Below are 26,864 nucleotides of genomic sequence, written 5' to 3'. Positions count from 1 at the left end.
GACGGCGGCGCAGTCACGTCCCTCTGCTCGGCAGGGAGGGTCCGTCTGCCTGCCTGTCTGCCTGCCTGCTGCCCGTGGCTCTCCCGCGATGCTGGCCTCGGCGCCTGCAAGATCCGCCCCGTTCCACGCCGCCGCCGCCGCCCCTCCCGCCGCTCCCCAGAAGCCTTGCTGCGGCCACGGCAAAGACACGGTAAGGCGGGCGAGCCAGATCGGCCGCTACTGGCGGCGCCGGGGCTGCTTACAGCCTCTCTCCGGGCCGCCGCAGGGATCGGGAGGGAAGGCGAGCCGGCGCCGGCGGCCTTGGCGCGGCTACTGCTCCCCTGCCCGCCGCAGCCGGAGAGAGGGATGCTGGGGGAAGGAGAAGGCTTTGCGCCACGGCAGGCCTGGGGCCGTCGCGAGGATGGCGAGGAGAAATCGCCTTGCCCTCCAGCGCGACCCCTGGCGCCTTGCCCTTTCTATTTCAAGGCCGCGAAGGCTGGCTGGTCGGCGCGCCGCCGCAGGCCCCGGAAAGCCCTGGACGAGGCCGCCTCGCTTCGCCGCCGCGGGCGTCACAAGCCCTCTCGCGGGCCTCCCTCGTGCGCATCTGCTTCCCATCAAAGCTCTTCCCGTCTCCCCATCCTTCCCTCCCGGACGTGCCCGGCTGGCCCTTGGACACCTCTTCTTCCAAGCCAGCGCCATCTGTGTGCCAGCCCATCCCCGCCGGAGGCTCCTGGAAGACGGGGACGAGGGGAGACTGCCGCTCCCCTTCCCTTCTCCCCGCGCTCAGCAGCACCGAGCTGTAGGTGACCTCTATGCGCGAAGCGTGCTTCGCGCCGACTCCATGTGCTCTTCTTCCTGGCTGGAAAGGCCTCGAGCTGAATGCTCCTTGCGCTCCTGGGCAGCGCATACCCAAGGAGTAGCGAGGCCAGGTGGTGTAACCCCGGGGTAGGCCACAGGCACGCTAACGTGGGTTTGGCAAGGTCTAGATGCAGCGCACAGGTAACAGTGTCGTAGCCTTTTCTGGTTACCTGTTAGTGGGTGCTGCTTTCTTCATCTTATCCTCTTTTCAGGATCTTCCCCTTGACCTCTAAATGCCCCTAATGCCCTTGCTTGTTCTTATATCTGCTGGATGAAGGCAAAAGTTCAGTGGGCGGAGAACATGGAGTCATGAGGTTTTGCCCAAAGGGCTGGGTGTATTTGAATGTCTTCAAATGGATGTAGATAATTCTAAAGGAATGTCATTTTAAAAATAAATAGCAAGGGTTTTTTCAATATTCAAGAGCATGGCTACATCAAATTCCACTGTCTGCAATGGGAAATGCCTTCATTCTCAGATTGATTTTGATGTGTTTCAAAAGGGCTATCTGAACGTGACCTGTTTTTGCAGCTGATTTTTGCAACCATTATGGCTGGATGCAGATTGTATTTGTTGCCCTAGGCAGAAGCCTAGTGCCATTCATAAGGCCAATATAGTGGCTAAGTAGATAGAATTCTACAGTGCCTATTACATTACATATATCTAGCAAATAGACAGTTAATTATATGTGGGATATTTCTAATTTTCCATGTATACTGTCACAATCCTTTTTGTTTGTAATAGAATTAAACACAATATTAACTACTAGCACAAATTCAAAGCCATTGACAACCAAAGGTATGGGGATAAAACATAAATGTGTATTTTGAAAATGTGCTTTGGTATTGAGCAAAACTGACACATGACATCCAATTCTAAACATGCTTTTAAAAGTACATGTGAGACTAATGTTTCTTTCACACTTCAGTATGGAACTGTGATTTTTTTTTTTTTGCCATGACATGCTAAATTTCATTCACACCAGTGGCTACAGTGTTCATTGGACAGTGTTGCTACTCCCTCATCCTTTCTGCACATGTGTGCTTCTGTTCCAACTTGATTCCCCTATGAAAATGGCAGGAAAAATAATTTCATCATTTTACTCCTGCTATTTTTTTGTTATTTTGTTTAGCGGGGTTGCAAACAGATTCTTTGTCAAAAGCAATACAGAGAGATAGCATCCACTTTCAGATACATATGAGACATATGTCCACAGGTTCCTGATTTGGCAGGTGATAACATGTGCAGAAGTCAAATATCCTCAACTGGTTCAAGTTGACTGACTGGAAATCCAAGGGACTGAAGGCTACTGTATGAAAGAAGCATGTACACTGTCATATGTAAATATTCTGGCTGCCAGTACAGGTGCATGTACACTGTCATATGTAAATATTCTGGCTGCCAGTACACTTCCAGACAAGTGTCCAAGGAGCAAAACAGGCTCATGTAGCCATTCACATATTATATTTAGCAGATACTGATCTCAGTGGGAAGTTACACTGAGGCTATTGTTTTTCGGTTGCTCTATTTGCATATGCCTCTGCTCTTTTAGCAAGCCATACACTAGTGATGTGCTTTCCTTTTAATACAATTATTTCAATAGAACTGTTCATGTGTGGGCCGCATTGGTAAAATCTTCTCCAAGACGCCCTGTTAAAAGGCTTCCCAGCAGTTTTCATAAAGCCTGTGGCAGAAACAAAGCAACACATTTAAAAAGACACATCGAGGCAAAGTAAGAACAAAATCTAATTCTTAAAACACAAAAGAAGAAGGTGTTTTCCTTCCAAACCTGAGCTTCTTGCGGAAATGATACACTCGGGCACATCTGTCATTCCTGTTCTCCTCCCGTATCTTCGTCCAGCTAGGGGGTGGAGTCAGAACTGAGTGCTCACAATGCTGCATTCAGATCTTGATAATGAGTATATGAAAGGTACATCAAGATTGCAGGATGGATATCACTGGAGAGAAGGAAAAGAAAATCCTCAAATGCACAACATAAAAACACAGAGCCAGAGAACTGTGCACTCACTATCCTTTTACCACCTATGGAAAGCAGGAGCTGAGTGCAAACTGTTTCTCACCAGGGAACATTAGATGCAAAAAGCAAGGATTGGTAGAAGTCAGATATTGACTGAGTGTAGCAAAGATGAGATAGACATGACCTAGGTGACAGTGGAGATAAGATAAAGCTAGCGCTGTTAGGAATGGGTTGTGTGTGTTTATATAGACACATGAGAGGGATAGTGGCTTGATATATAGAGAAGAAATTTGGTCCATTTTGTTTGTTGTTTATTGAAATGTTTTAAAAAGATACAGTGAAAGAACCCCCCCTCCCCTATTCCCATCAATGTAGTTAGTGATAATGGACAGTTAGCATTAAATCTCCAATGTCCCATTTTTCTCCCTGCCCCATGCCTTTCATGTCATTGATGTGTCAAGGTCTGTGACTTAAATAAGGCACAATTTACAGTTGCTACATATATTGATTTGACTATTCTGGTAATCATTTTTTTACAATGGAAAAAAGATTAAGAGAGAGAGAGAGATAAAACAAATCAGCATTGGTGGTGCAGAGGGAGCAAAATCTGTCTTTTCAGTCTGCAAGATTCCAAGAAATTATGTGGGGTATTTTGAAATGTATATTCCACCCTTCTTTTAATATAATGTATTATTGCTTGTGAGCTGCAAGATCTAAGAGGTCTTTCATCATGAGACTTGGCGACTTTCCACTTCTGCAGTCTGATACGTTTGGCTCTGACTTCTGTGGTGGCCACATCTCTGTGCTTTAGACATTCCCTATGTAAAAGGTATGGATTCCAGCCTATAATAGTTGGGAGAAATTCCTCTGAAATAGGAAACATTTACAGGTGACTGAACAGAACCTCATACAGTGTGAATAATTGCCTGGGCACCACTGGAGTATGTGGACCAAGTTAGCAGATGTAGGAATTCTTCCTCAGCTGGTTATGTATCTAGTTTGAGAGTCACTAACATGGCTGCTAGCCATCACAGCTATGCTCTGCCCCAGTGGCTGGAGACAGAAATGCTTCTAAAAACCAGTTGCCTGGAGCCACAGGAGGGGAGCGTGTGCTTATGCTTGAATCCTGCTTGTTGGTTTCCCATAAGCATGTGGTTGGCCACTGTGAGAACAGAATGCAAGACTAGATGACCCTTGGCCTGACCAAGCAGGCTCTTACGTTCTTATGTAAAAATATTATCAGCAAATGAGTAGCAAGGCATTTTCCTACCACTTCTGTGTGGTCAGGTCAAGTCCCATGCAAAATGTCACTTCAGTCAGTATGACTGTGAAGTCTGCATGTGGGTTAGAGCTGGAATTTTATGGAGGTTTGACCGTGGAGCAGGAAGTCAGAACAAATATTAGTCTCTTGAATCACCTTTGTATTTAGTAATATGAATGTGTAAATCTTACTGAGGCTGATATCATTCATGTTCTGTGGGCTGAAGGGCTTAGGTTTGATTGCTTTCTGACCTGTTCACACAGTAAGTCAGGGAGAATAAGGTAGGATTCAAAGTATGTAGAAATTCTTTGCTTACAGTAGCTTTGTGGCAAGGCATGCTACCAGTGTTTGAAATTGGTCAGGCACCAGCCACATTTCCCAGCTGGCTTTTGACCACTTGCAACCAAGTGAAGATGGACTGTTTTCACACACTAATACCCCATCCTGTAGAATCCTATCAGTTACGGTATATTTTATCTGCACAATTGGAATGACTTTCTGGAATCAAATGGCTTTCTCTGTGCAGCCTGAGCAGCAGCAGTCACCATTAAGGAAAAAAAGGTTGTAATGGCCCTCTTATATGTGACTGTCCCTGGGTTAAGTCAGTTTTCTTATTTAAGTTCTCAAAGCTCTTAACCTTGCTCAAGGTTGACATCTGAACTAGCCAGATGTTTAACTGGGACTCAATCACAGTCAGTCCATCATTTGAAAAATAAGACTTTAGAGCTGTCTTATCCCAAAATAGCAACTAGACATTCTGTTTTGGCTACGGCAATCTTGGTTTAAGAAGCCATTTGGCACCTGGCTTATATATCTGAGTTTCTAGCACTGTGTGCTACATCTTGTTTGGGGAGGTTACTGCTAACCAGCAGCAAGGAGGTGACCAAATGCAGCAAGGAAAGCTGAATTACTTGGAGGAAAACACAATATTATGTGATTAAGACCAAACCTGAAAACTTCTTTGTACAAAGCTCCTCTTATTGGGATGGATTGCCTTAGTACAAAACACTGTGTCAAGATCAGCCCTGACATTCTGTAGCTGCTGGTACCTTAGGATTCTGCCACCGTCTCCAGATTCTGTGAAAATGATACATTACTTGTTACTCTTTAACTCTTTTGATGGGGGTCTAAAGTCCATTCCTCCTGCCTGCTTGGGGTGTGTGGTGGCGGCAAGCGATCTGGGGCTCAGGCAGCAGTGAGGGGGTCAGCAAACTTGTTCAGCAGGGGGCCGGTCCACTGTCCTTCAGACCTTGTGGGGGGCTGGACCATATTTTTTTAAAAAATAATAATGAACGAATTCCTATGCCCTACAAATAACCCAGAGATGCATTTTAAATAAAAGGACACATTCTACTCATGTAAAAACACGCTGATTTCCAGACTGTCCGCAGGCTGGATTTAGAAGGCGATTGGGCCTGATCTGGCCCCTGGGCCTTCGTTTGCCTACCCATGCTGTAGCTGGTACAGAAGCAGGCTCCACAGCTTCTGTACCAGCTGCAGAAGAGGCACTAACTAAGGGCAAGAGAGATGGATCAGCAGAAAGTGGCATGGAGATGGGTGCCAAGGCAGAGGTTGACCAAAGCTGGAACTAAGACTGCCTAATGTACATTGGTTTTCACAGCTGCTTATGAAAGATAAAACAGTTAAATCAAGAGAAATTTGCAACTATACTTTAAAATATACAAAAGTTAAAATACTAAAACACCTTAAAATGATCTTAACTTTCTAAGCTTGGTCTCAATAGGCAGGGAGTTCCAATGGGACGGTGCTGCCACACTGAACAAATGAGTTCTTACAAATGCAGAACAGGCCTTAGTGCTGCTACTGCATCTCTCTCCCCGCTTAGTCAGAGGCACTATGCCTTCAAATGCTGGTTGCTGGGAATCACAAGTTGGGAGAATGCTGTTCCACTCAGGGCCTGATTCTGGGCTTCCAGTGGGCATCTGGTTGTGCACTGTGAGAACAGGATGCTGGACTTGGCCTGATCCTGCAGGGCTTTTCTTGTGCCCTTAAAATAAGATATGAAGAGGTTTTTTGTTTTTTTTTAAGACAGCAAATCATTCCTTTTGGTTTAAAAAATGAATTGTTCCATGCCCAAGGGTCCAGAACAATTTCAACTTGTCATCCCTTTGTGGCTATGCAGACTTGTATTTATTTTAAGTGAAAGTTCTTATGCCGTTTTGTTGGTGCTGACCTTTAAAGCCCTAAACAGCCTCGGTCCAGTATACCTGAAGGAGCGTCTCCACCCCCATCGTTCAGCCTGGACACTGAGGTCCAGCACTGAGGGCCTTCTGGTGGTTCCCTCATTGCGAGAAGCCAAGTTACAGGGAACCAGGCAGAGGGCCTTCTCGGTTGTGGTGCCCACCCTGTGGAACACCCTCCCATCAGATATCAATAAACAACTACCTGTCTTTTAGAAGATGTCTGAAGGCATCCCTGTTTATGGAAGTTTTTAATGTTTGATGTTTTATTGTATTTTTAATATTTTGTTGGAGGCCACCCAGAGTGACTGGGGAAGCCCAGCCAGATGGGTGGAGTGTGAATAATAAATTATTGTTATTGTTATTATATCATCAGTGATATAAGAACAAACTTACTTTTCTTTTAGAGGGCGGTTTCTTAGCCCGAGTATGAAGGAACTCCAACCTATTCCTGCCAGTTGGTGTTTCCTAAAACAATTAGCATCTAAAGCTTGCTACCTGACTTGCTACCTGACTTTGCTTCCACAACATATTTTAAAAATGTAATAATCCTATAAATTGCAGAATCATGAGGTGGGACAACAGATGCCAGAGTTTAGTGTTGCTAAGTCAGGAGCGCTTAACACTGACTTGCATTTTGTCCCTGCTATTTCAGTCTTGGTGATATCCTTGAACAGGGATTGAGTCATGTGATAGCTTTATCATCTTCAAGGCTGGGATCAGACACTGACATGCAGTTTCACTTATGACCCACTCGGAGTTCACATTCTGAGATCCCAGAACTGATATACAGGGGCATTTACAGGCTGCCCTGTTAAGACCCCGCAGCCCCACTCATTAAGCTCATTGAACTTTCAACTTGTGGAGGCTGACAGTTGTCTTTGAGCTACCGCAGACCTAAAATGACTGATCAGCTCTTGCACAGAGGAAGCAAGTAACTTTTCCTCCCCTTGATGATTCATATCTTAATGGGGGTTAACCACAGAAAAAACGCTGTGATATTGTCTGTTTCAGACACCTGATCCCCTGTGAAGTTAATAGTTGCTTAGAACTCAATTCTCATTAGATACAGGATTATCTTTTAATATTCCTTAATTTCAGTAATTGCATAAGATGGGATTTAGACACTTCCCACTGCTTCATAGGCATAGTTTAGACTGCTGCATTAAGCCGGCATGTCATGATCCATCACACAGCCATCGCTGACGTTTCCCGTGCTGTGGTGGCTTTCTTGAAAACCCCCAGAGCTGATCCTGGTGACGTGGCTTTCTTCAGTGCTACCTGCTGGAGTTTTAGAATGGATTTGTAGCCAGTTGAAATAGAAGTTGTCCTGACTGATAGTTGTCACACCTGAGCACCACGAAAACATCATTAAGGATGTAAAGGAGCTGTTCCAGGTATTGTTTCCTTCAGCTCACACTAGTATAGCAGTGGACAGGTACAGCACTGGAGAAGGAGGCCTATGAAGACAAGCTCCTCTGAGAGGAATTTTCTGGTTTTGGAGCAGAGACAGTGCTTGCCGCATGGAAAGATGCATGCAGATATAGTCACTCCAGACACCTGTCGAATCCTGAGAGGTCCCTTTTCTGACCTAGTGCTCACATTCAGGTCAACTGCTTTTGAGACCTGTTAACATTTCATGGCTCTCTTTTAGCCTTTCACAGTGACACTTATTGAGTATATCAGGGGTCAGCAAACTTACCGCGCCTTGGGCTGGTGTCTCCAGCGCTGACCGCATGGCGGGCCGGAGGGCGGGGGAGCGCGTGCCCATACGCGTGCGCACATGCTATTTCTGGCGCACTTCTGGGTCGGAGGAGCACCAGAAATAGCTTGTGTGCATGGGCCTCCTCTGACCCGGATGTGCACCGGAAATAATGCTTGCGCATGCGGAAATAATGCTTGCACTTGTGCACAAGCTATTTCTGGTGCTCCTCCAACCTGGAAGTGGGCAGCCGTGCAGCGCTGCGCCGGTAACAGTGGGTGGCGGCAGCGGGCAGTTGGGGTTGCTGCGGGCCAGATAAACGAGTCCCACGGGCCTTAGTTTGGGGACCTCTGGAGTATATGCAGTGGCGGAGGAAGGAAGGGTGTGGGCCGCCCCGGGTGTCATCAGTGAAGGGATGTGACAAAATGACAAAAGGTGAGTTTTTTTTTTTAAAAAATGGGGCTCACGAACCTTTCATTTTTTTTTTTATAAAATTTTTTATTGGATTTTCACATTTTATATAGACAAAAACACAAAAGACACAAAAGCGAACAAACAGAAAAATAAAACAACAAACATATATAGTTTCCCAAAAAGTTATTTTCTAACCCTGGTCATTGACTTCCCCCCACCCCCTCCCTTGCATCCCTATTCCCAAATTTATATCAGCAAATTGGCATTTCCTTATCCATCTTAATATTAGTCCTTTATATAAAAAGAAGCAAAATTAAATTTTTTCTAAGTTGGACCTCCGTTCCCTTCCATCGATTTCCCATTTTGTCTTAAGTAATAATCTTGTTAGCTAAATCCCATGGTCTTAAGTGTTGTTAAAACTAGATTCTTCCCTCCCTCCCTTCCCCGGTTTGCGTCCCTTCCGAAAACATGTCCAAAATAACAGTTCTTAGCCCGGGTTCCTCACGTCCGAGGCTCTCAAGTCTCTTTCAGTCCCTCTCCGCCGGCCTAGTTGGCAATCCTTTATGTCGGTCTTCACGTCTCGAAAGAGTTCTTTCACAGTCAGTCCAAAATCTCTTCCCATATTTGCAAGCAGCTGCTGAGGAATTTCCACAAGGCATAAATTTCGAACATAATCAAAGTCAGAGTCTATGTGGAGGCCCCAATTATATTTCTTTATTTTAAATTCCTTGATTTCATAGATTCCCAGGGCCTCCACTTTCATCTTCTGGATCTTTCGTAGATTTATAGTAGGTTCAGTCCAATAGTCTCCTTGTTTATATTCCACAGATGTCAGCTTCTGGACAATGTTTTCCCATTTCAGTTCTTCTCTTTCTTGTTTTGTCTTCTCCTCTTCTTTGGTTATCATTTCCGGCTCAGCTGTGGATTCTTTCTCAGCCAGGTTCTCATTACATTCAACAGAACTACTTGTTTCAGAATTCAAGGTCATCAATTGTTCACTCATAGCCGTAGTCTGTTCCTGTAAGATTCCTACCAAATAAAACATCCTTTCGATTTCTCCCAGTATCTTTCCATCCACAGCCATTGTAATTCCACAGATTTCCCCCTAGAGGGAATCTGGTTACTTAGTGTTCTTTTCTCCAACAGTCCTCTGTCTTATTATTGTTTCTTTGTTTCCAACAATTTTAGTTCAATTGTAACTCCTTTTAATCCAGAGGGGTCTTAAGTAGCAATTTTTCTACTATTAACAGTCCGTTTGACAGCTTTGACAGCTGTCAAACTCTGCACTTCTTATACAAGCTCCAAAATAGGACACTCCCGGGCCCGGGAGGGGGGGTTGTTTACAACAGAAATATACCCCTTCCAACACTCCTCTCTCCTGCTCAAAAAATTCTTTTCCAAATCTTGGAAGTTACTGTCTTTTTAAAACTCACCCTTTACAGGGTAGGCACTCCAGCTTAGTTCTTTTATCGTTGCTCTGGATCGTCTGCAAGGGGGGGGTGCGGACTTCCTTTTAACACATCCCCCGATCGTCTCAAATTCAATAGGTAAAATTCTTAAAGTCCAAATTCAATTAACTCACGGGTTCTTCTTCTCAGCCGAATTTCAAGGAAGGAAGTCAGCGCTCTCCGGTCATGGCTCGCGGCTTCGCTCAGCAGAGGTAGCGATGGACTCTCGGTGCCACGCTACCCCCCGTATCCCCTCCGCAGCCTTTAAAAAGGCTCTTTGCGAATCAGGGGGGCGCTTAAGGCACCCACCGAGTCTTCAGTCCGCAGGCTTCCGCGCCTGCGGTTTTAAGGGTCCCCGTGTCGCCGGCACGGCAAAGACCCGTCCCCCGCTGAGCCGATTCCCTCCGGAGCTCGGAGGGAATCCACCATTCCCAGATCGCGCCAACCCCGGAAGTCGGCTCACGAACCTTTCAGTTCAGTCAACAAACGTAACAAAATGTGGCTGGCACTGGGCGCCACACCGCATGGGCCGGCACTTATTGCGGGGCCTGCAGCGTGCCCAAGCCACGCGTCTTGCCTGGGAGTGACGTGGTGGCTTGGGCGCCTGCAGGCTCTGCACTGCCTCAAACAGCTGCTTGGGGCTTGTGTCTGCCCTCCGCCTGTCCCTCAGCTGCCCTACAACTGAAGGGGAGGTGGCGGAGAGGCTCCACGTAGCACCCCCCTGTCCCTATGGGCGGCTTGCCCTGCCCCCGGCTGCAGGATGCACGCGCCGCACCAGGCACATGAGCGGCTAGTTATGCTGCTGAGAATATGATTCTTGGCCTTCGGGTCTTCCATTTTGATAAAGATCTGATTAGTCGAGGAGCATCCATTTTAAGCTTACTGAGTTGAGTGGCAGGCTTGGAGCACCCTGGAGACGGTCACAGAATAGTTAAGTTAGTATCACCTGGGGTTTGTATCTCTCAATCAGTGTATCCTCAAGAATGCTGACTATGTCACTAGGTCAGAAAGATTCTTTGTAGCTTGTTTTCTCGGTTTGCTTGATGTAGCAGTTCAATTTGAGCCAGAAGAGAGACTCTTGAGACTCTTGACTTCTCTTAAGAGTAGTATCCAACTTTGGCATGCAACAGCTTGTTGCACTTAGCGCTTCAGGCTGTGAATAACTGCTAAAATACCTATCTGACATATGTGCTCTGGTAGTTCTCTTGTAAAAGCAAATTGCTTCTGGTCTGGAGCCAAAATAAGCAATAACTTAGTGGTGCTTGCTCCAAAAAGGTTTAGGGACACACACCATTTGGTGTTCAGCATATCCTTACTTTGCGTTCTACTTTTTAGCGGAATTATGGTAAATCATTCTGTCTGTGAAATATGAAATAGATCCTCAATGCCTATTGCTTACTGGCAAAATAAATTATTTTGTATAAAGCTTCTAACCTATGGTGTGCAGCTAGTAGTATACTAATGGATCTTCTAATCCATTTAAGAAATGAGGGTGGAATCTTCAGTTTCTACAATAAACAATCCTGCACCATGTGTAATGAGTCAGATAAGCCATAAGGCATGGTGCATATTCATCTGGGTGAAGAGTAAAAGATTTAAGGGCTCATGAGTTGGGTCTGTTATTGCAAGTTATTGCAAGGCAAGTCTACTTATGTGTAACATACTGGCCTTGAAGGAGAAGATGCTTTAAAATGTCATTTCATTGAGCTCAATTATAAGCTTTGTTAACCTCATGTGGTTATAGACTTGATTGCTATGAAATGGATCCTGTTCCTAAAGAATGATTGTTTTTAGAATAACTTTTATGTATTGACATTTAACAAGGTGCTGGATCCAGATCCTAATATTGCATAGCTTTGATGACTTTGTTTGATTTTGTCATCTGTTTCTGATGGATGCTTTGGGCTTCAAGGCTAGCTGGAAAAGAGAATAAAAATGCTTAAATGATACTATCTCCCACCTTTGTGGAAAGATTTAGAAGAAGGGAAAACATAAATAGTGAGCTCTATATCGGGGGTGGGGGAGGAGAGAAGATGTTGTTAACTCAGCAGATTCAGAGTGACATGTTTCACATGCACCTGGCAGCCCAGATCATTGTGATCTGTTCATGTTGTTAAGGATCAAGAGGTAAATTAAAGCCCCAGGATTTTTCTTCTTGTCTGGATTTTCTTCAATATATTTTTTTAGGTGATTCAGCATTACAAATAAAGGTCACGGCAAACTCACCTCTGTTCTTGATTGTGGGGTTTTTTTTTATAGCGACCAGTGAGAGGGCATCTCGGTGATGTAACATGAAAAAGGCTTTAATTGGTCCGCTTTTTGGTTACTTGGTGGCTGGACCTCTGGAATGACCAAAGCACCGTGGTGTTTGGATTCTCCACAAAACCATAACTCAAGTGTATTTTCTCTTTTTTTGGCAGAAAATGGCTGTTCCCCCTGCTTATGCTGACCTAGGAAAATCTGCTCGAGACATCTTCACCAAGGGATATGGTAAATATTGCCACAAGGAAATGGGTGGTGTTTCACTGGTTATCTGAGTTGTTGATTTCTAGGATTTCACACAACTATAATTGCAGTTTCTGGCCAGTTGTGTGTGTTATAGATCACAGTCAATATACATAGATCAAACTGTGCCCTAAGAATAGGTCTTTCCCAGTATGCACTGGCTTCTGGGCATCATTTAGCTCACTTAGTAAACCTTCTGACTAAAGATGCACAGGACTTCTCTGTCCAGATGTATTTATGAGTATAGCTCATGTCCTTCAAGGTGTAAACTGCAGCAGAGGGATGCAAAGAATAGTTCTCGGATGTAGCTCCACTTTGTAAAAGCCTATCTAAGCCCATCTAACTGTATATCTGGAGGCACTGTTGGCAATTGTGTATTTTTAAATTGTTTTTCAGTGGCAAAGACAAGGGGAGACTTGTCCCTTTTTTGACCAGACTGAATTAACAGTTTTATCCAGCTGCTGTCAGCCTGAGTAATCAGTCTTGTCACTTTACTCTGCAACCTGTGGAAGGGAGTAAATTTGGGCCAAGTCCTAGCTACCTTTGAATTTGTATACTAAAGATGGTGTTGTGCATTTGGGCCTTTACTTGGGAGTATTTATTTCAGCAATTTGCCTTCTGATCCTTTGAAGAAAACTGTTTGTGTTCTGTTAAATATCTCATGGAATCATGGATCTCATCATGTGTTTCCCCATTATTCATTTCATTTATATCCTATCTTTCTTCCAGTACTGCCTCATAACACAAATTAAAACAGATACAACTGAAAACACACCAATCAACTGAAATATATAAAAATGCTGCTCATTTTACTTCTTGCAAGAGCAGCAGCAAAAGTTTATCATGTTTATGCTGATTGTCCTGTGGCTAGATAATATATTATGTGAATATAATCATATCCCAACTTTCTGCAAGCTGCAGAAATTAGTGTAGCTTCTTAAATGTTTTTCTTCCTGCACAGAAGACTTACATTTTATGAAAGTTCAATCAGAATCTCTGCTTGCCTCTGCCCCAGATGGTTACTGACATCATTCTGGCTTACTTATATTTTCTTAGGATTTGGCTTAATAAAGTTGGATTTGAAAACAAAATCTGAAAATGGACTGGTGAGTAGAGAAAGACCAAACATGATTTTTTCATGTCATTTTAATTGACCCTTCTAATAAAGCCACCTGTCTACTTGGACAGGGGCCTGTATATTTTTCTAACTTTGTAAGGTGACTTTGTGAAAAACAGTTTTTCACCCTGCATTTTGTCCTTAGGAATTTACAAGCTCAGGTTCAGCAAATACAGAAACAACCAAAGTTTCTGGAAGTTTGGAAACCAAGTACAGGTGGACAGAATATGGCTTGACATTCACAGAGAAGTGGAACACAGACAACACACTAGGCACAGAGATAACTTTAGAAGATCAGGTGAGTGTTACATTGAAAGATGGCAGTTTTTCAACTCTTTAAGCACTCATCTTTTCAAACTATAAATGCAATTGGTGAATTTCTTTTTCTGTTCAGCTTGCACATGGACTGAAGCTGACCTTTGACTCCTCATTCTCTCCTAACACTGGGTAAGGAGTGGGTACATTCATCCAGTAGAATAACCTTTTTGTTGTTGCTAGTTGCCTGCTTAATTTGCTTTATCTTTCCAATCTGGGCTGCATTAGTGATTATCCTTTGTGTGCGATCATCTCTCCTCTTTTCATGAAGGTTTTTTTGCAAACTTAAGTGTGGTGCTATTTAAAATAGTTAATCACTTGAGCCAGTAGTCATAACTGCTGCTAATTTTGGCCTAAGATGCACGTGTGGGTCTTATAAATGCAAAATACATCTTCCAACAGCCTGTAGTGCAAGGTCTATTTAGTGCTACTTAACAATAACTGTCTCACTCTTTACCACTAAGTTGTGCTATTTGGGACGCCTCTTCTTCCCCTGCCCCAGCTGGATTTCTGGTCTCCCTTCTTGCAGGCTGTAACGCTAGATGCCTTTGGTTGGATGAAAGGTTTTGATGCTGTGGTTGTTTCCTGCATGTTATGTGGGCCAGGAGGATTAAGCAGCTGGGAGATTATACGTACTTAATATTTGTGTGTGTGCGCGTCTTCATTTTTATCATCCTTTCTAAATGCTCTTGATGTCAGAATGTTGCACAGCTAAAAGTAGCGCATTGCATTTCTAGTAATCAGGGCTGCATTCATTAGGTATGGTGTCCCTTTCCTGAGTTGTGGATGTTCAGTCTCAGAATGATTACTGAGTATCTGCTCCATAGCCTCCAGATTTGGCTTTGCAGCATCATTACAAACTCAGGTTTTACTAGCAGTGCTTACCTGGATGGGAATGAAAAATGTAAAATGACAGAGCACCTTTGCTAAAAGCACCAGGGGTTAATGTGGCATCCACCTTAGCATTGACATGAAGCTCTAAATCAGAGATCTACTAAAATTATTAAATTAAATAGATCCTTTTAATTACTGGTGTGATTTTAAAATGTCCATTTGGGAATTAGCCGTTTTAAGACCCAATTTAGACATGGTGTTAAATGCACCTCTTGGTTGTTGCATATTTTATTGTTTCAAATTGGGGTGTGTGTGATTCGCTTTGGGGACTGCGGAATATAGGAAAGGAGTGGTTTCACTCCTTCCTCCTCCACCATTGTGCTAAATAAAATTCCTCTCTGCAGAGCTGCTATTCACCCAAGACACAGGGAACATTGATTTTCATCAGAACCACAGTGGCAAAGAAAAGAATCGCCTCCCCACTCCGACATCACAGTCCTGATGAAAACTTGCCCTGTACTTGCCATTAGCAGTGAAAGGACAAAAGTTGCCACAGCATGTTGTGTGTTTAGTGTTACATTATGTGTGGCCCTTCGCAACCCAGTTTCAGAAGTTGCATTTTCAAAACAGCTGAATTACTGATAGCAGAGTGAGGAGGGCTACATTTTAAAGGCAGGTAAGACACAGAGCCATAAATCCCCTTTCCAAGTGAGTGGGTATTGAGAGGAATGCTTGTGTGGACTGGACTCCAGCGACAGGTAATCCTTTCCACTAGGAGTCCTCCATTCTGTCTTGGCTGGATACCTTCCTGCTGCCTCATTGGTGGCACAGCAGAAACCACACAAGGGAGCGATGAACCTCAGTCCTGTCATTCCCTTGGTGCAGGTGTTTGCAGACTTTGACTGACCTTCATAACCAATCAAAATGTCACCACCAGCCACACCTCTCCCCTGACCTGGTACTTGGAGCGCCTCTGAAGCTCAATATGAGGTCAAAGTGTCCATAACATGCCTTGGGGGCCCCCACTGCCCCCGATATGAGACAAGCCTCTCCGGGCGTTGTCCGGTGTTGCGCTCCCCCGGGATGGACATCAGTCTTCATCCCGGAGCACTCAACGACACAGGTCGGATGATCCTGTGCACGCTATTAATCAGCAGATTCTGCAGTGATGACTGGAAGCATAATTGTGAGCATTCTTAGATTTATTTTGCAATATTTACAGGACAAATCATAATGGTGTCTGCTCTCTTCTTCAGCAGCAGATACAGAGAGAAAAAACATAGTGCAACAGCACTACATAACAAGAGATAAGATGTAACTTCCATCCTCAGACTTTCCCAGCTCAGGAAAGTAAACACAGACATGTGACTTACCAGTCATATATCAGCAACAGAGGAGTGATTTGCTAACACAAAAGAGACCCCCCCAATCCATCTTTCACATTGGGATGGGATAACCTGTCCCTGATTTCTGCAGAGGTGCTAAGGAAAGCTGCACAGAGGAGGCTGGCTTCCTGCATGTTGGGATAACACCCCAGCATAGCCACTGGCTTCAGTGGGGAAAGACCCTGCTCTCCTTTTATAGCTGGGTCCCTTGATGGAGTTTGGGAGTTGAAAGAGAGGGTGTGTGACATGCCTGGCAAAGAAAGCTGGGGAATGGCTAAGGAAGTTTCCCCAGTGGCTTCCAAGCAAGACCGCAGGGCGGATGGGAAGAGAAGGAAGGTGGCAGCTTTCCTGAGATGCTAGTTGAGACTGTTCATGACTGTCCCTTTCTCCATCAGTGCCACACAAGCATCCTTTAGGGAGGGGGTATAGTTCAGAGGTACAGCCTGTGCTTCACATGCAGAAGGACCCAGATGAATGCCCAGCACCAACCTAATGGCCTAAGGCAGCAGTTCTCAACCTGTGGGTCCCCAGATGTTGTTGGACTACAACTCCCATCATCCCTGACCACTGGTCATGCTGGCTAGGAATGATAGGAGTTGTAGTCCAACAACATCTGGGGACCCACAGGCTGAGAAACACTGGCCTAAGGATCTGAGTATAGGGCAGTTTCCTATGTTCCTTGCATGCATAACAAACTCCAGCTAGATCAGATAACAGGTAATGGGAAAGTGCTACCTGAGACTCTGATGAGCCACTGCCAGTCAGTCTAATGAGTTCTGGGTTAGATGGACAAATATACTAGCCTAATATTGGGCAGGTTCCTGCCCATATAAAGCTCCTTTAAAAACCCACACTGCACTGTTCAGGAGTCACAAATGTCAGATACGCATGTCCTTTCAATTAACCCCAGGGAAAATGGAGGCATGCCAGCATCCCTTGAATTACCGTATTTTTCGCCCTACAGGGCGCACTGGCCCATAGGGCGCACTTTTTTTTTTGGGGGGGGAATAAAGTGGAAAAAAATATTTCCCCCCCTGAGCCCCAAAGAGCAAAGAAGCCATGACAGCGAGCGGGATGGATCCCGCTAGCTGTCCTGGCTTCGTTTTTAGCCTCGGGGCTGGGGGTCCGGGAGCGATGGCGAGGTTGCGCAACCTTGCCATCGCTCCTGGAGCTTGCTTGCGGGGCTGGGGGTGGGGGAAGTCCGAGCTTCCCCGACCCCAGCCCCCAGAACAGGCTGTTGCCCGCAAGCCTTGCAAGCCCGGTGGGAACTCCCGCCGGGCTCCCAAGGCTTGCGGATAGCTTCCTGAAGCCTGGAGAGCGAGAGGGGTCGGTGCACACTGATGCCTCTCGCTCTCCAAGCTTCAGCAAAAGCCTGCATTCGCCCCATAGGACGCACACACATTTCCCCTTCATTTTTGGAGGGGAAAAAGTGCGTCCTATAGGGCGAAAAATACGGTAATTATGTGGTTAAGTGACACCATTTATATAAATGAAGTATTGAAAGTGTTGCTTGACAAGGACTTGTGTGCGTTACTGATAGCGCCTGCCTTCAGTGAACCTTGAACTGTGATCTCTTGAGGTGGCTCTGAGGTTTGCTTCTTTTCCAAGCTTGAAATGAAATGTGAAAGAGGGATATGTCTGCCGATTAATGTAGCAGTCACCTCCTGGGGTGCATGCAGCGGCGTAGCGTGAGTTGTCAGCACCCAGGGCAACGCAAGTAATTTGCACCCCCTAACCCGGGGCAAGGCACGTAATTTGTGCCCCCCACCCCCTAACCTGCGAGTTGCCGCTGGCGCTGCTGCCCAAACGACGCCGCTTGCCCGGAGGAGGAGGGGGGCAGAGAGGCGAGGAAAATGCAACATGGCCCAGCAGCTGCAGCAGCTGCGGCGGAGGCGGGGCTGTGAGGAGGGGCTGCCTGGCGCGTCCTCCGTGGCGAGCGCTGAGAGCCGCTGCCTGCCGGGCGCCTTCAGCCGGGCGCCGCGAGACATGCGGCTCTGCTACAGCCTGCGCCCGAGGCTCTTCGGCGACTCCGGAGGCAGCGAGCGCGCCCCCCCCAGATGTTGCGCCCGGTGCGGCCTGCCCCCCTTGCACCCCCCACGCTACGCCACTGGGTGCATGTCACGTCGAACCACGAGCTGTTATACCTGGGGTTTCGGTCTTGGATCATCTCAGTGTTCCATTTGGCTTCGGTGTAAATATCCAGGTTAAAATAAGGCTGAAGGAATTGAGAGGAAATAATGCGGTTGATTAATAGCAGGTAAAAAAGTAGGTCCTTAATTTAACCAGCATGTGGAAGGGTGCCTGGTGATAAAGGCATTGCAAGTAAAATGTTTGCCAACCATCAGTTTTGAGTCAATATCTTCAGATAATGTTCCAAATAATTTTCCTAACCTACTGCATTGATCATTAGTCCCCTGTATTGTAATATTGTAGTGCCTATTTCAACAGCTCAAAACAAGACTGATTGCTGGTTAGAATCATAGAATTGGGACCTCAAAACCATCTAGTTCAGTCCCCTGCTGATGTAATAAATTTGTTGCTGTAGTTTCCATGATGGGTGGCCATCCATTTTTTGCTTTAAAAGCTCTAATAATGGAGAGGCTCAAAAAATTGGCCTACTTGTTTCAGCCACCAGGTGCATGATGAGGTAGCATCTTAAGATAGCTTATGCATGGTGACTATAGCTTGTCAAGCGGCTCAGCATACAAAGAAAGAGGTTAATTTGTGTTGGCAGTCTCCATGCTACCGCTAAAGGTTTCTGGTGGTGGCAAGAACATAAGAGAAGCCTGCTGGATCACGTCAATGACTCATCTAGTTCAGTGTTCTGTTCTCAAAGTGGCCAACCAAAATGCCTCTGGAAAAACCACATGCAGGATCTGAGCGCAAGAGCACTTCCCTCCTGTAGTTTCCAGCAACTGATATTCAGAAACATTTCTGCCTCCAACTGTGGAGAATGCATGGGACTGGTACATAGCAGTGAGGGGAAAATAGCTTTATAATGCGTGATTGAAAATGAATAATGTAAAGCATGGTTTTCCTTTTAGGAAGAAGAATGCTAAAGTCAAGTCTGGATATAAGCGGGAACATATCAACTTGGGCTGTGACATGGATTTTGACATCGCTGGTCCTTCAATACGTGGTGCCTTTGTCTTTGGCTACGAAGGTTGGCTGGCTGGTTACCAAATGACTTTTGAGACTGCTAAGTCCAGAATAACTCAGAGCAATTTTGCTGTTGGTTACAAGACCGACGAATTTCAGCTTCACACCAATGTGTAAGTACTGGGAAGACTGCATACTGGGAAAGTATTGTAAGAAAAAAAAGAGCCTGTCAAGTTGGTGAAAAGGAAGGTGGTACTGTTTCTTTATGAATAACTTGGATGCTTTAAACATCACTAAGTGTTTTGGTAGGAGGGAGATTGTATTTTCACTTATCCAAATTTATATTTATTCAATTATATAGGACCTTCCAGATCATTTCTAAATCCAAATCTCCAAAACCCAGATGAAGGATTTGGAGACCTGGGTTCAGAAATGATTTGGAATGGATGACAGACTTAAGTTCACACTAGTTTATTGAAGAAATAAAAAATGTGAAAGGATGTTGTTAATATATTTCCTTCATGTGTTTTTTTAAGCACCATATATAGATTGTAATTTAGATTGCCCTTCATCCTGTAGGATCTCACAGCAGTATACAAATGATGAAAAGCCAAACAATATAAACATTAAAAAAGAGTAAAAGCCCAGCATCCAACCATTAGAACAGTTCAGCAGCAAATCATAAACATAACCATGCCTAGGCTTGCACTCTTCCCACAAATTACTGTACAATAAAGTATGAAAAATGTTCTTACAGGAATGATGGCACAGAATTTGGAGGTTCCATTTATCAGAAGGTGAATAATAAGTTGGAAACCGCTGTCAATCTTGCTTGGACAGCTGGAAATAGCAACACCCGCTTTGGAATAGCTGCCAAATATCAAATTGACCCAGATGCATCTTTCTCTGTGAGTAACATGTGGACACTCCTTTTCATTGAGATTTATTCTGTTACAGAAGCTGACTGCTTAATTCTCCTGGGACTCCAAGACCATTTAACAGAAGCAGCTCAGCAGGTGGGGTGGAACAGCTATGCCAGCTTCCCAGCAGGTGTGTTTCTGTTGCTTCCTGCATAGGGCAAGGTGGTGGGGAGGTTGGTGCAGTGCAAAAGCATCAGCAGAGCCAGTCCTGCACTTCTGCCACTGCACAGACCTTCCTGCTGCCTTCGCCTCCCCTCCTGGAGAGCAACAGCAACCCATCTGCTGGGTCACCGACCTCACCTGGTAATCACTGCTTCCTCTTGCTTCACGTATCAAGCGAAGTCCAGGCAAGGAAAGCGGCCCTGAGAGAAAAGAGACACTTGCACCTCAGCACCTCTCATAAATACAAATTCTTTTTTGTTTCCATTTGCTTTCCCTGTAACGTCACCTTTCTTAATTTATTTCCCCTAGTTATTTAGCTGTATTCAGATACATTGGGTGTTAACAACATGGACACATCAATAAGAAGCAAGAAAACAGATTGTATCTGAGCAATACAGCTTTGTAGATCTAGCACTTTGCCTAGTTGCTCATAGTGAGTAACTATCACTACCACATGCCTTCTCGCTGCTGCTGGGCAGAGATGTGTATGCAGCTTCACTCAGTGCTGTGCTATGGCAGTTGCGCAGACAATCTCCTCATCGTTTCCTTTGACTCATGAAACTACTGGCTAAAGAGTAGAAGGGAGAATGAGCCAAAAAGGTTTAACAAACCTAACTTATGTGTGTTTTGAACTGGCAGTACTGCATGAGCTGCTGCACCTGCGGCTGACTCATTCTCTCTTCCATCTGACGACTCGAGTTCTGAGGCGGATTTAGGGGAGTGTGACTCGTTCGCCTGCACTGGGCGCCAAGCTGAGAGGGTGCCGCAACAATGACTTAGAATGGAAAGCAAGGGGGGCGCTGAATTTTGGTGTCACGCAGGGCGCTGCTGATATTTGAAAGCCCAAAGTCTGCCACTGGGCAAGGAGGAGGAGAGGGCCTTCTCGGTGATGGCTCCCACCCTGTGGAACGCCCTCCCATCAGACGTCAGATGTCAAAGAAATAAACAACTACCTGACGTTTAGAGGACATCTGAAGGCAGTCCTGTTTAGGGGAGTTTTTAATGACTGATGTTTTAATGTATTTTATTTTTTTTTCATAAAATTTTTATTGGGTTTTCACATTTTATATAGACAAAGACAAAAACAAAAACACAAAAAACATAAAAACAAACAAACAGAAAAGTAAAACAACAAACATATATAGTTTCCAAAAAAAAAACTTATTTTCTAACCCTGGTCATTGACTTCCCCCCCACCCCCTCCCTTACATCCCTATTCCCAAATTTGTATCAGCAAATTGGTATTTCCTTATCCATCTTAATATTAGTCCTTTATATATATATATATATAAGAAAAAAGCAAAATTAAATTTATTCTAAGTTGGACCTCAATTCCCTTCCAACGATTTCCCATTTTGTCTTAATTAATAATCTTGTTAGCTAAATCCCATAGTCTTAAGTGTTGTTAAAACTAGATTCTTCCCTCCCTCCCTTCCCCGGTTTGTGTCCCTTCCGAAAACATGTCCAAAATAGCAATTATTAGCCCGGATTCCTTACGTCCGAGGCTCTCAAATCTCTTTCAGTCCCTCTCCGCTGGCCTAGTTGGCAATCCTTTATGTCGGTCTTCACGTCTCGAAAGAGTTCTTTCACAATCAGTCCAAAATCTCTTCCCATATTTGCAAGCAACTGCTGAGGAATTTCCACAAGGCATGAATTTTGAACATAATCAAAGTCAGAGTCTATGTGGAGGCCCCAATTATATTTCTTTATTTTAAATTCCTTAATTTCATAAATTCCCAGGGCCTCCACTTTCATCTTCTGGATCTTTCGTAGATTTGTAGTAGGTTCAGTCCAATAGTCTCCTTGTTTATATTCCACAGATGTCAGCTTCTGGACAATATTTTCCCATTTCAATTCTTCTCTTTCTTGTTTTGTCTTCTCCTCTTCTTTGGTTATCATTTCCGGCTCAGCTGTGGATTCTTTCTCAGCCAGGTTCTCATTACATTGAACAGAACTACTTGTTTCAGGATTCAAGGTCATCAATTGTTCACTCATAGCCGTAGTCTGTTCCTGTAAGATTCCAACCAAATAAAACATCCTTTCGATTTCTCCCAGTATCTTTCCATCCACAGCCATTGTAATTCCACAGATTTCCCCCTAGAGGGAATCTGGTTACTTAGTGTTCTTTTCTCCAACAGTCCTCTGTCTTATTATTGATTCTTTGTTTCCAACAATTTTAGTTCAATTATAACTCCTTTTAATCCAGAGGGGTCTTAAGTAGCAATTTTTCTACTATTAACAGTCCATTTGACAGCTTTGACAGCTGTCAAACTCTGCTCTTCTTATACCAGCTCCAAAGTAGGACACTCCCGAGCCCGGGAGGGGGGGTTGCTTACAACAGAAATATACCCCTTCCAACACTCCTCTCTCCTGCTCAAAAAGAGATTCCTTTTCGAAATCTTGGAAGTTACTGTCTTTTTAAACTCACCCTTTACAGGGTAGGCACTCCAGCTTGGTTCTTTTATCGTTGCTCTGGATCGTCTGCAAGGGGGGGGTGCGGACTTCCTTTTAACACATCCCCCGATCGTCTCAAATTCAATAGGTAAAATTCTTAGAATCCAAATTCAATTAACTCACGGGTTCTTTTTCTCAGCCGAATTTCAAGGAAGGAAGTCAGCGCTCTCCGGTCATGGCTCGCGGCTTCGCTCAGCAGAGGTAGCGATGGACTCTCGGTGCCACGCCACCCCCCGTATCCCCTCCGCAGCCTTTAAAAAGGCTCTTTGCGAATCAGGGGGGGCGCTTAAGGCACCCACCGAGTCTTCAGTCCGCAGGCTTTCGTGCCTGCGGTTTTAAGGGTCCCCGTGTCGCCGGCACGGCAAAGACCCGTCCCCCGCTGAGCCGATTCCCTCCGGAGCTCGGAGGGAATCCGCCATTCCCAGATCGCGCCAACCCCGGAAGTCCTGTTTTAATGTATTTTTAATCTTTTGTTGGAAGCTGCCCAGAGTGGCTGGGGAAAGCCAGCCAGATGGGCAGGAAACAAACAAACAAACAAACAAACAAACAAACAAACAAACATTTATTTATTTACAGGGCCAAAGGTCCCCCATGCCTGACTTATAGGGTTGTGTCCAATGTTAGTTCTACTCTGAGTAGCCCCGTTGAAATGAATAGACATGGCTAACATAAGCCCACTACTCCATGTAAAATTTAATTGGGTAAAACTCATTGCCCTACAAACACATCTGAGTAATAACATTTTTTAATTTTTATTTTAAATCTCTGCACCTGAAAAAAACCTCAACATTTTCCTTCCTGGGGATGTTTTATTGTGTTTTTAATATTCTGTTGGAAACCACCCAGAGTGGCTGGGGAAACCCAGCCAGATGGTTGGGGTATAAATAATAATTATCATCATCATCATCATTATTATAGCCCCTCATGTAGCCTCAGTGGCACTGATGCTTTAAAACACTGGTCTTTACTATGGTGGCTGTGGCTCTATCCTGCTCGTTCCACTTGTGAACAGGTGCTTGACATGGCCCCACTGGGGAGGGCAATGGGAAAGGGCAGTAGAGGCACGAGGGCAGGGTGAAAAGCAGGATCCAATAGGCAATCAGAGCTGTGGTAGAAGTTGACGACCCCTTTCATTAATTATTTCCTTGGTTGGAATAATGCATGAGGCACCTGCAGTAGCTATTCTGGAGAGTGGAAAGCGAGGGCTCTCCCGTTCAAGGCCAGCCTTCGTGTTTTGGCTGCAGTATAGAGGCTGACTGGCAACGGGATGACTTGCAGAGAGCTTTTAAAATGATTCCTGGCAGCAAAACATCATGCTTGGCCTTAGGTTCAAATTTATAAATGGGTGGGGTATAAGTTTCAGTTTGCTTTCCTTTTACACTGGCAGTAAGCCGACATCCTAAGTTCATTCTACTTGTGCCATTTGAGCTGCAAGCCACAATATTGTACTGATCACCTGGAGAAAACTTTTGTTCAGCAAAAGTAAAGAGTTTGTTAGGAAATACATGAGTAGTCTTTTGCAAATTTAGCTGATGGGGATGGGCAGGGCGGGGGGAGACCTATTGAACTCAACAAGATCTGCATTTTCAAATAAACATCCACATGCTTTCCGAATTCCCAATTTTCTTCCCCTGAGCAAATAAACTGTCATTTCTGTTTTCCACAATTCTTTTTATGATCTGCAACAAGAACTTTGAACGATATCTTCACTTTTGTTTTTCAGGCTAAAGTGAATAATTCCAGTCTGATTGGTTTAGGATATACTCAGACTCTGAAGCCAGGTACGTATGGAATAGAATTGTATTCGATTCTGCTGACCTTTTCTGTCCAAATGGTTATGGTAGAAAATGACATGAGTGATTTTGTTGTATGCTTGTGCTGTGTGGAAAGCCTGATTATTCTTCAACCCTAGTGATCAATTCTTTCAGGCTTTATTTTTATCTAAATTTGAATTCTTGTGAAGGCAACTGGCAACTGAATGCCACTCCATCTGGTTTTTATATTTTTTCCTGTACTTCCTCAGATAAATCGCCAAAAACATTAAATCTAAATTGACAGAAGAAACTGATCAGTCTATGTAAGAATTATGGATAATTGATCATGCTTTATTGTCATTTGCTTGGGTCAAATCTAAAATACTAAAAGAGGGTGAGTCAAAGGACAGTGTTGCTAATGCTGACATCACAAGGAATGGCGAGCAAATAGCTTAGTGAGGTGTTTTGGTAGTTGTATGGAAGTTATAGAACCACTGTCCTATATCAGGAAAGTATTAATTAACCCTTTATATCCATTGTATGTCTAGTTCTCATACATCTCTCAGATAGGCTTCCTATATGTCCAGAATTTCCCAGACATAGCCAGAACACGGCAGTCGGAAACTGTGTCCGGCCAGAAATCGCTGTCAGATTGTATGCATTGCCCTTATGTTCCTAAGTATGAATGCTCATATCTTCTCTCTCCCTGTTTTGCTATGCAGGTATTAAATTGACATTGTCAGCGTTGTTGGATGGGAAGAATGTCAACGCAGGTGGCCACAAACTAGGTCTAGGACTGGAATTTGAAGCATGAAAGAAGGAATTGTACCACCGTTATTTCTGGTGATTAATTCTGAAATACTATACAGCATAGCTACCTTCCGAATTTAGTGTACTTTTCAATGTTTTATGTCTGGGATGCAATTATTGCCATGTGTCAGTCATGTTGAACCTGGTTAAAGAAGGTTAAGCTTCAAAGTGTGTGTTTTCAGAGAAGGCCGGTGAGGATTTTTTCTTCCCAGTTCCAGACCTTTGGGGGAATGTTGCTTATTAGAACGCCATCCTTACCAGCTCTTAATATGAAGGCCTGATTCTTGTCTTGAACCTTTTTCTTAAGATAACGGTTCCTGAAATGGTTGAAACATTTGGAATTCATGCTATGAGAATGCCAATCCACCCAAGTGCTCAGGAAGCTCCTTTTCCTGTCACTTGAATTAGCAGGCTTTCATTCTGTGATGGAGTGTTCAAATTTGTCTGATAAGGGGCTGCTCAGGCAGATGCATCACACACGTTTAAGTCTTACTTAGTTCTCCCTCCTACACCTTCAGCTCTCTTCCTACACCAACAGCTTGTCCTTGGAGTGCGTTAGAGTGTTCACTTCGTATAACTTTGGCGTGTAGAAAGTTTGATGTGACTCAGCCAACACCACTTAAAAATCACACCCCGTGTTGTGGTTCTTTCCCTTGCACTCATTATGGAAAAGCTTGTACGACAGAGCCATAAGCAGGGAAGTCTTTTGTAACTGTAATCTCCTAGTGACATTGCATTAAACAAGATGGACTTTGTTTCTATCACTTCTTCTTCTTCTCTCTCTTTTTAGCAGTTTAATGGTTACATCTTCAGTCTTCCATCTTTTTTTGTGTGGCATTAGACCCCAAAATGCTGTACTGGACACCACTTAAAATGAAACAAACAAGCAAACCCAACTTGAATAAAACATTGAAACTTCATCTCTAATTGTGTCTGTTTTCCTAAACGGTTTAGCATCCCCATCTGTGTTCTTACAAAATGCAATGGCTGCATTTCTCTTGACAACCTATAGGTGTTTCCCCCCCATCTGTTGTAAGACAGAACAAACAGATGTGTGAATATCCCAGTAAAGTCCTCAGTATGAAAGCTTTTGGTTATTATGGAAACAAATGAGACCCACCGATGTTGCAGTCACTTTCTAACAGGTATGCTAACCAGTCATATTCTCCTCTAGGACACTTCATGACTCCCCACTGTTTCCATGGTTTCTTTTCCAGTTTGACCCTCAACATTTCATGGGATAATCCACCCTCATTTGGATTCAGGTTTTTGGTTTTTTTGGGGGGGTGTGTGTGCATTTTTTCCTTGTTAAGTTGTTTAAAAGAATTCTGCAAACCTTGGGATTCCCCAAAGCATGCCAATATCTCCCCCAGTGTACATGGAGTTAATATACACAAAAAATGTAGGTCTGTGTCTTGAGGAACCTTTGGTATGGGGTAGGCATTGTGGAAGATGGAGGAATGGAAGGAACGAGAGCCTGGATGACACAAGAGATGCATATTGGACTGCACATCTGTTTGAGAGATCTACCCTTTCCCCTGCACTACGATTATAGTTGCTTTCATCACAAGCAATGCACATGATGGAAAAAAGTACATTCCTTGGAGTTTGTTTATAGCCTTATCAGCAAATGAATAACCTTGACAGATGTCTGTCATTGGTTCTTGATC

At 44.4% G+C, this 26,864-nt stretch overlaps 1 protein-coding gene across 1 annotated transcript; it reads left to right on the top strand.

The window, feature by feature from the left end:
• VDAC1 (voltage dependent anion channel 1) lies at positions 1–26,114 on the top strand. Its single transcript, XM_082211687.1, has 9 exons — positions 1–190; positions 12,260–12,329; positions 13,401–13,450; positions 13,607–13,759; positions 13,856–13,908; positions 19,040–19,267; positions 19,852–20,002; positions 24,354–24,411; positions 25,107–26,114. Exons 1-9 carry the CDS (start codon positions 89–91, stop codon positions 25,196–25,198), a joined length of 957 nt encoding a protein of 318 aa, XP_082067813.1. The 5' UTR covers positions 1–88; the 3' UTR covers positions 25,199–26,114.
• Positions 26,115–26,864: the final 750 nt, after the last annotated feature.

Source organism: Podarcis vaucheri (assembly GCF_965113315.1).
Source record: "Podarcis vaucheri genome assembly, chromosome: 2".
Taxonomy (NCBI): Eukaryota; Metazoa; Chordata; class Lepidosauria; order Squamata; family Lacertidae; genus Podarcis; species Podarcis vaucheri.
This window is presented reverse-complemented; position numbering and strand designations above follow the sequence as displayed.

Coding starts and splice junctions, on each gene's coding strand:
- VDAC1 (XM_082211687.1), top strand. CDS start 89: ATGCTGGCCTCGGCGCCTGCAAGATCCGCCCCGTTCCACGCCGCCGCC. Junction 191..12,259: donor GCGGCCACGGCAAAGACACG/GTAAGGCGGGCG, acceptor TTTTTTTGGCAG/AAAATGGCTGTTCCCCCTGC. Junction 13,451..13,606: donor CAAAATCTGAAAATGGACTG/GTGAGTAGAGAA, acceptor TTTTGTCCTTAG/GAATTTACAAGCTCAGGTTC.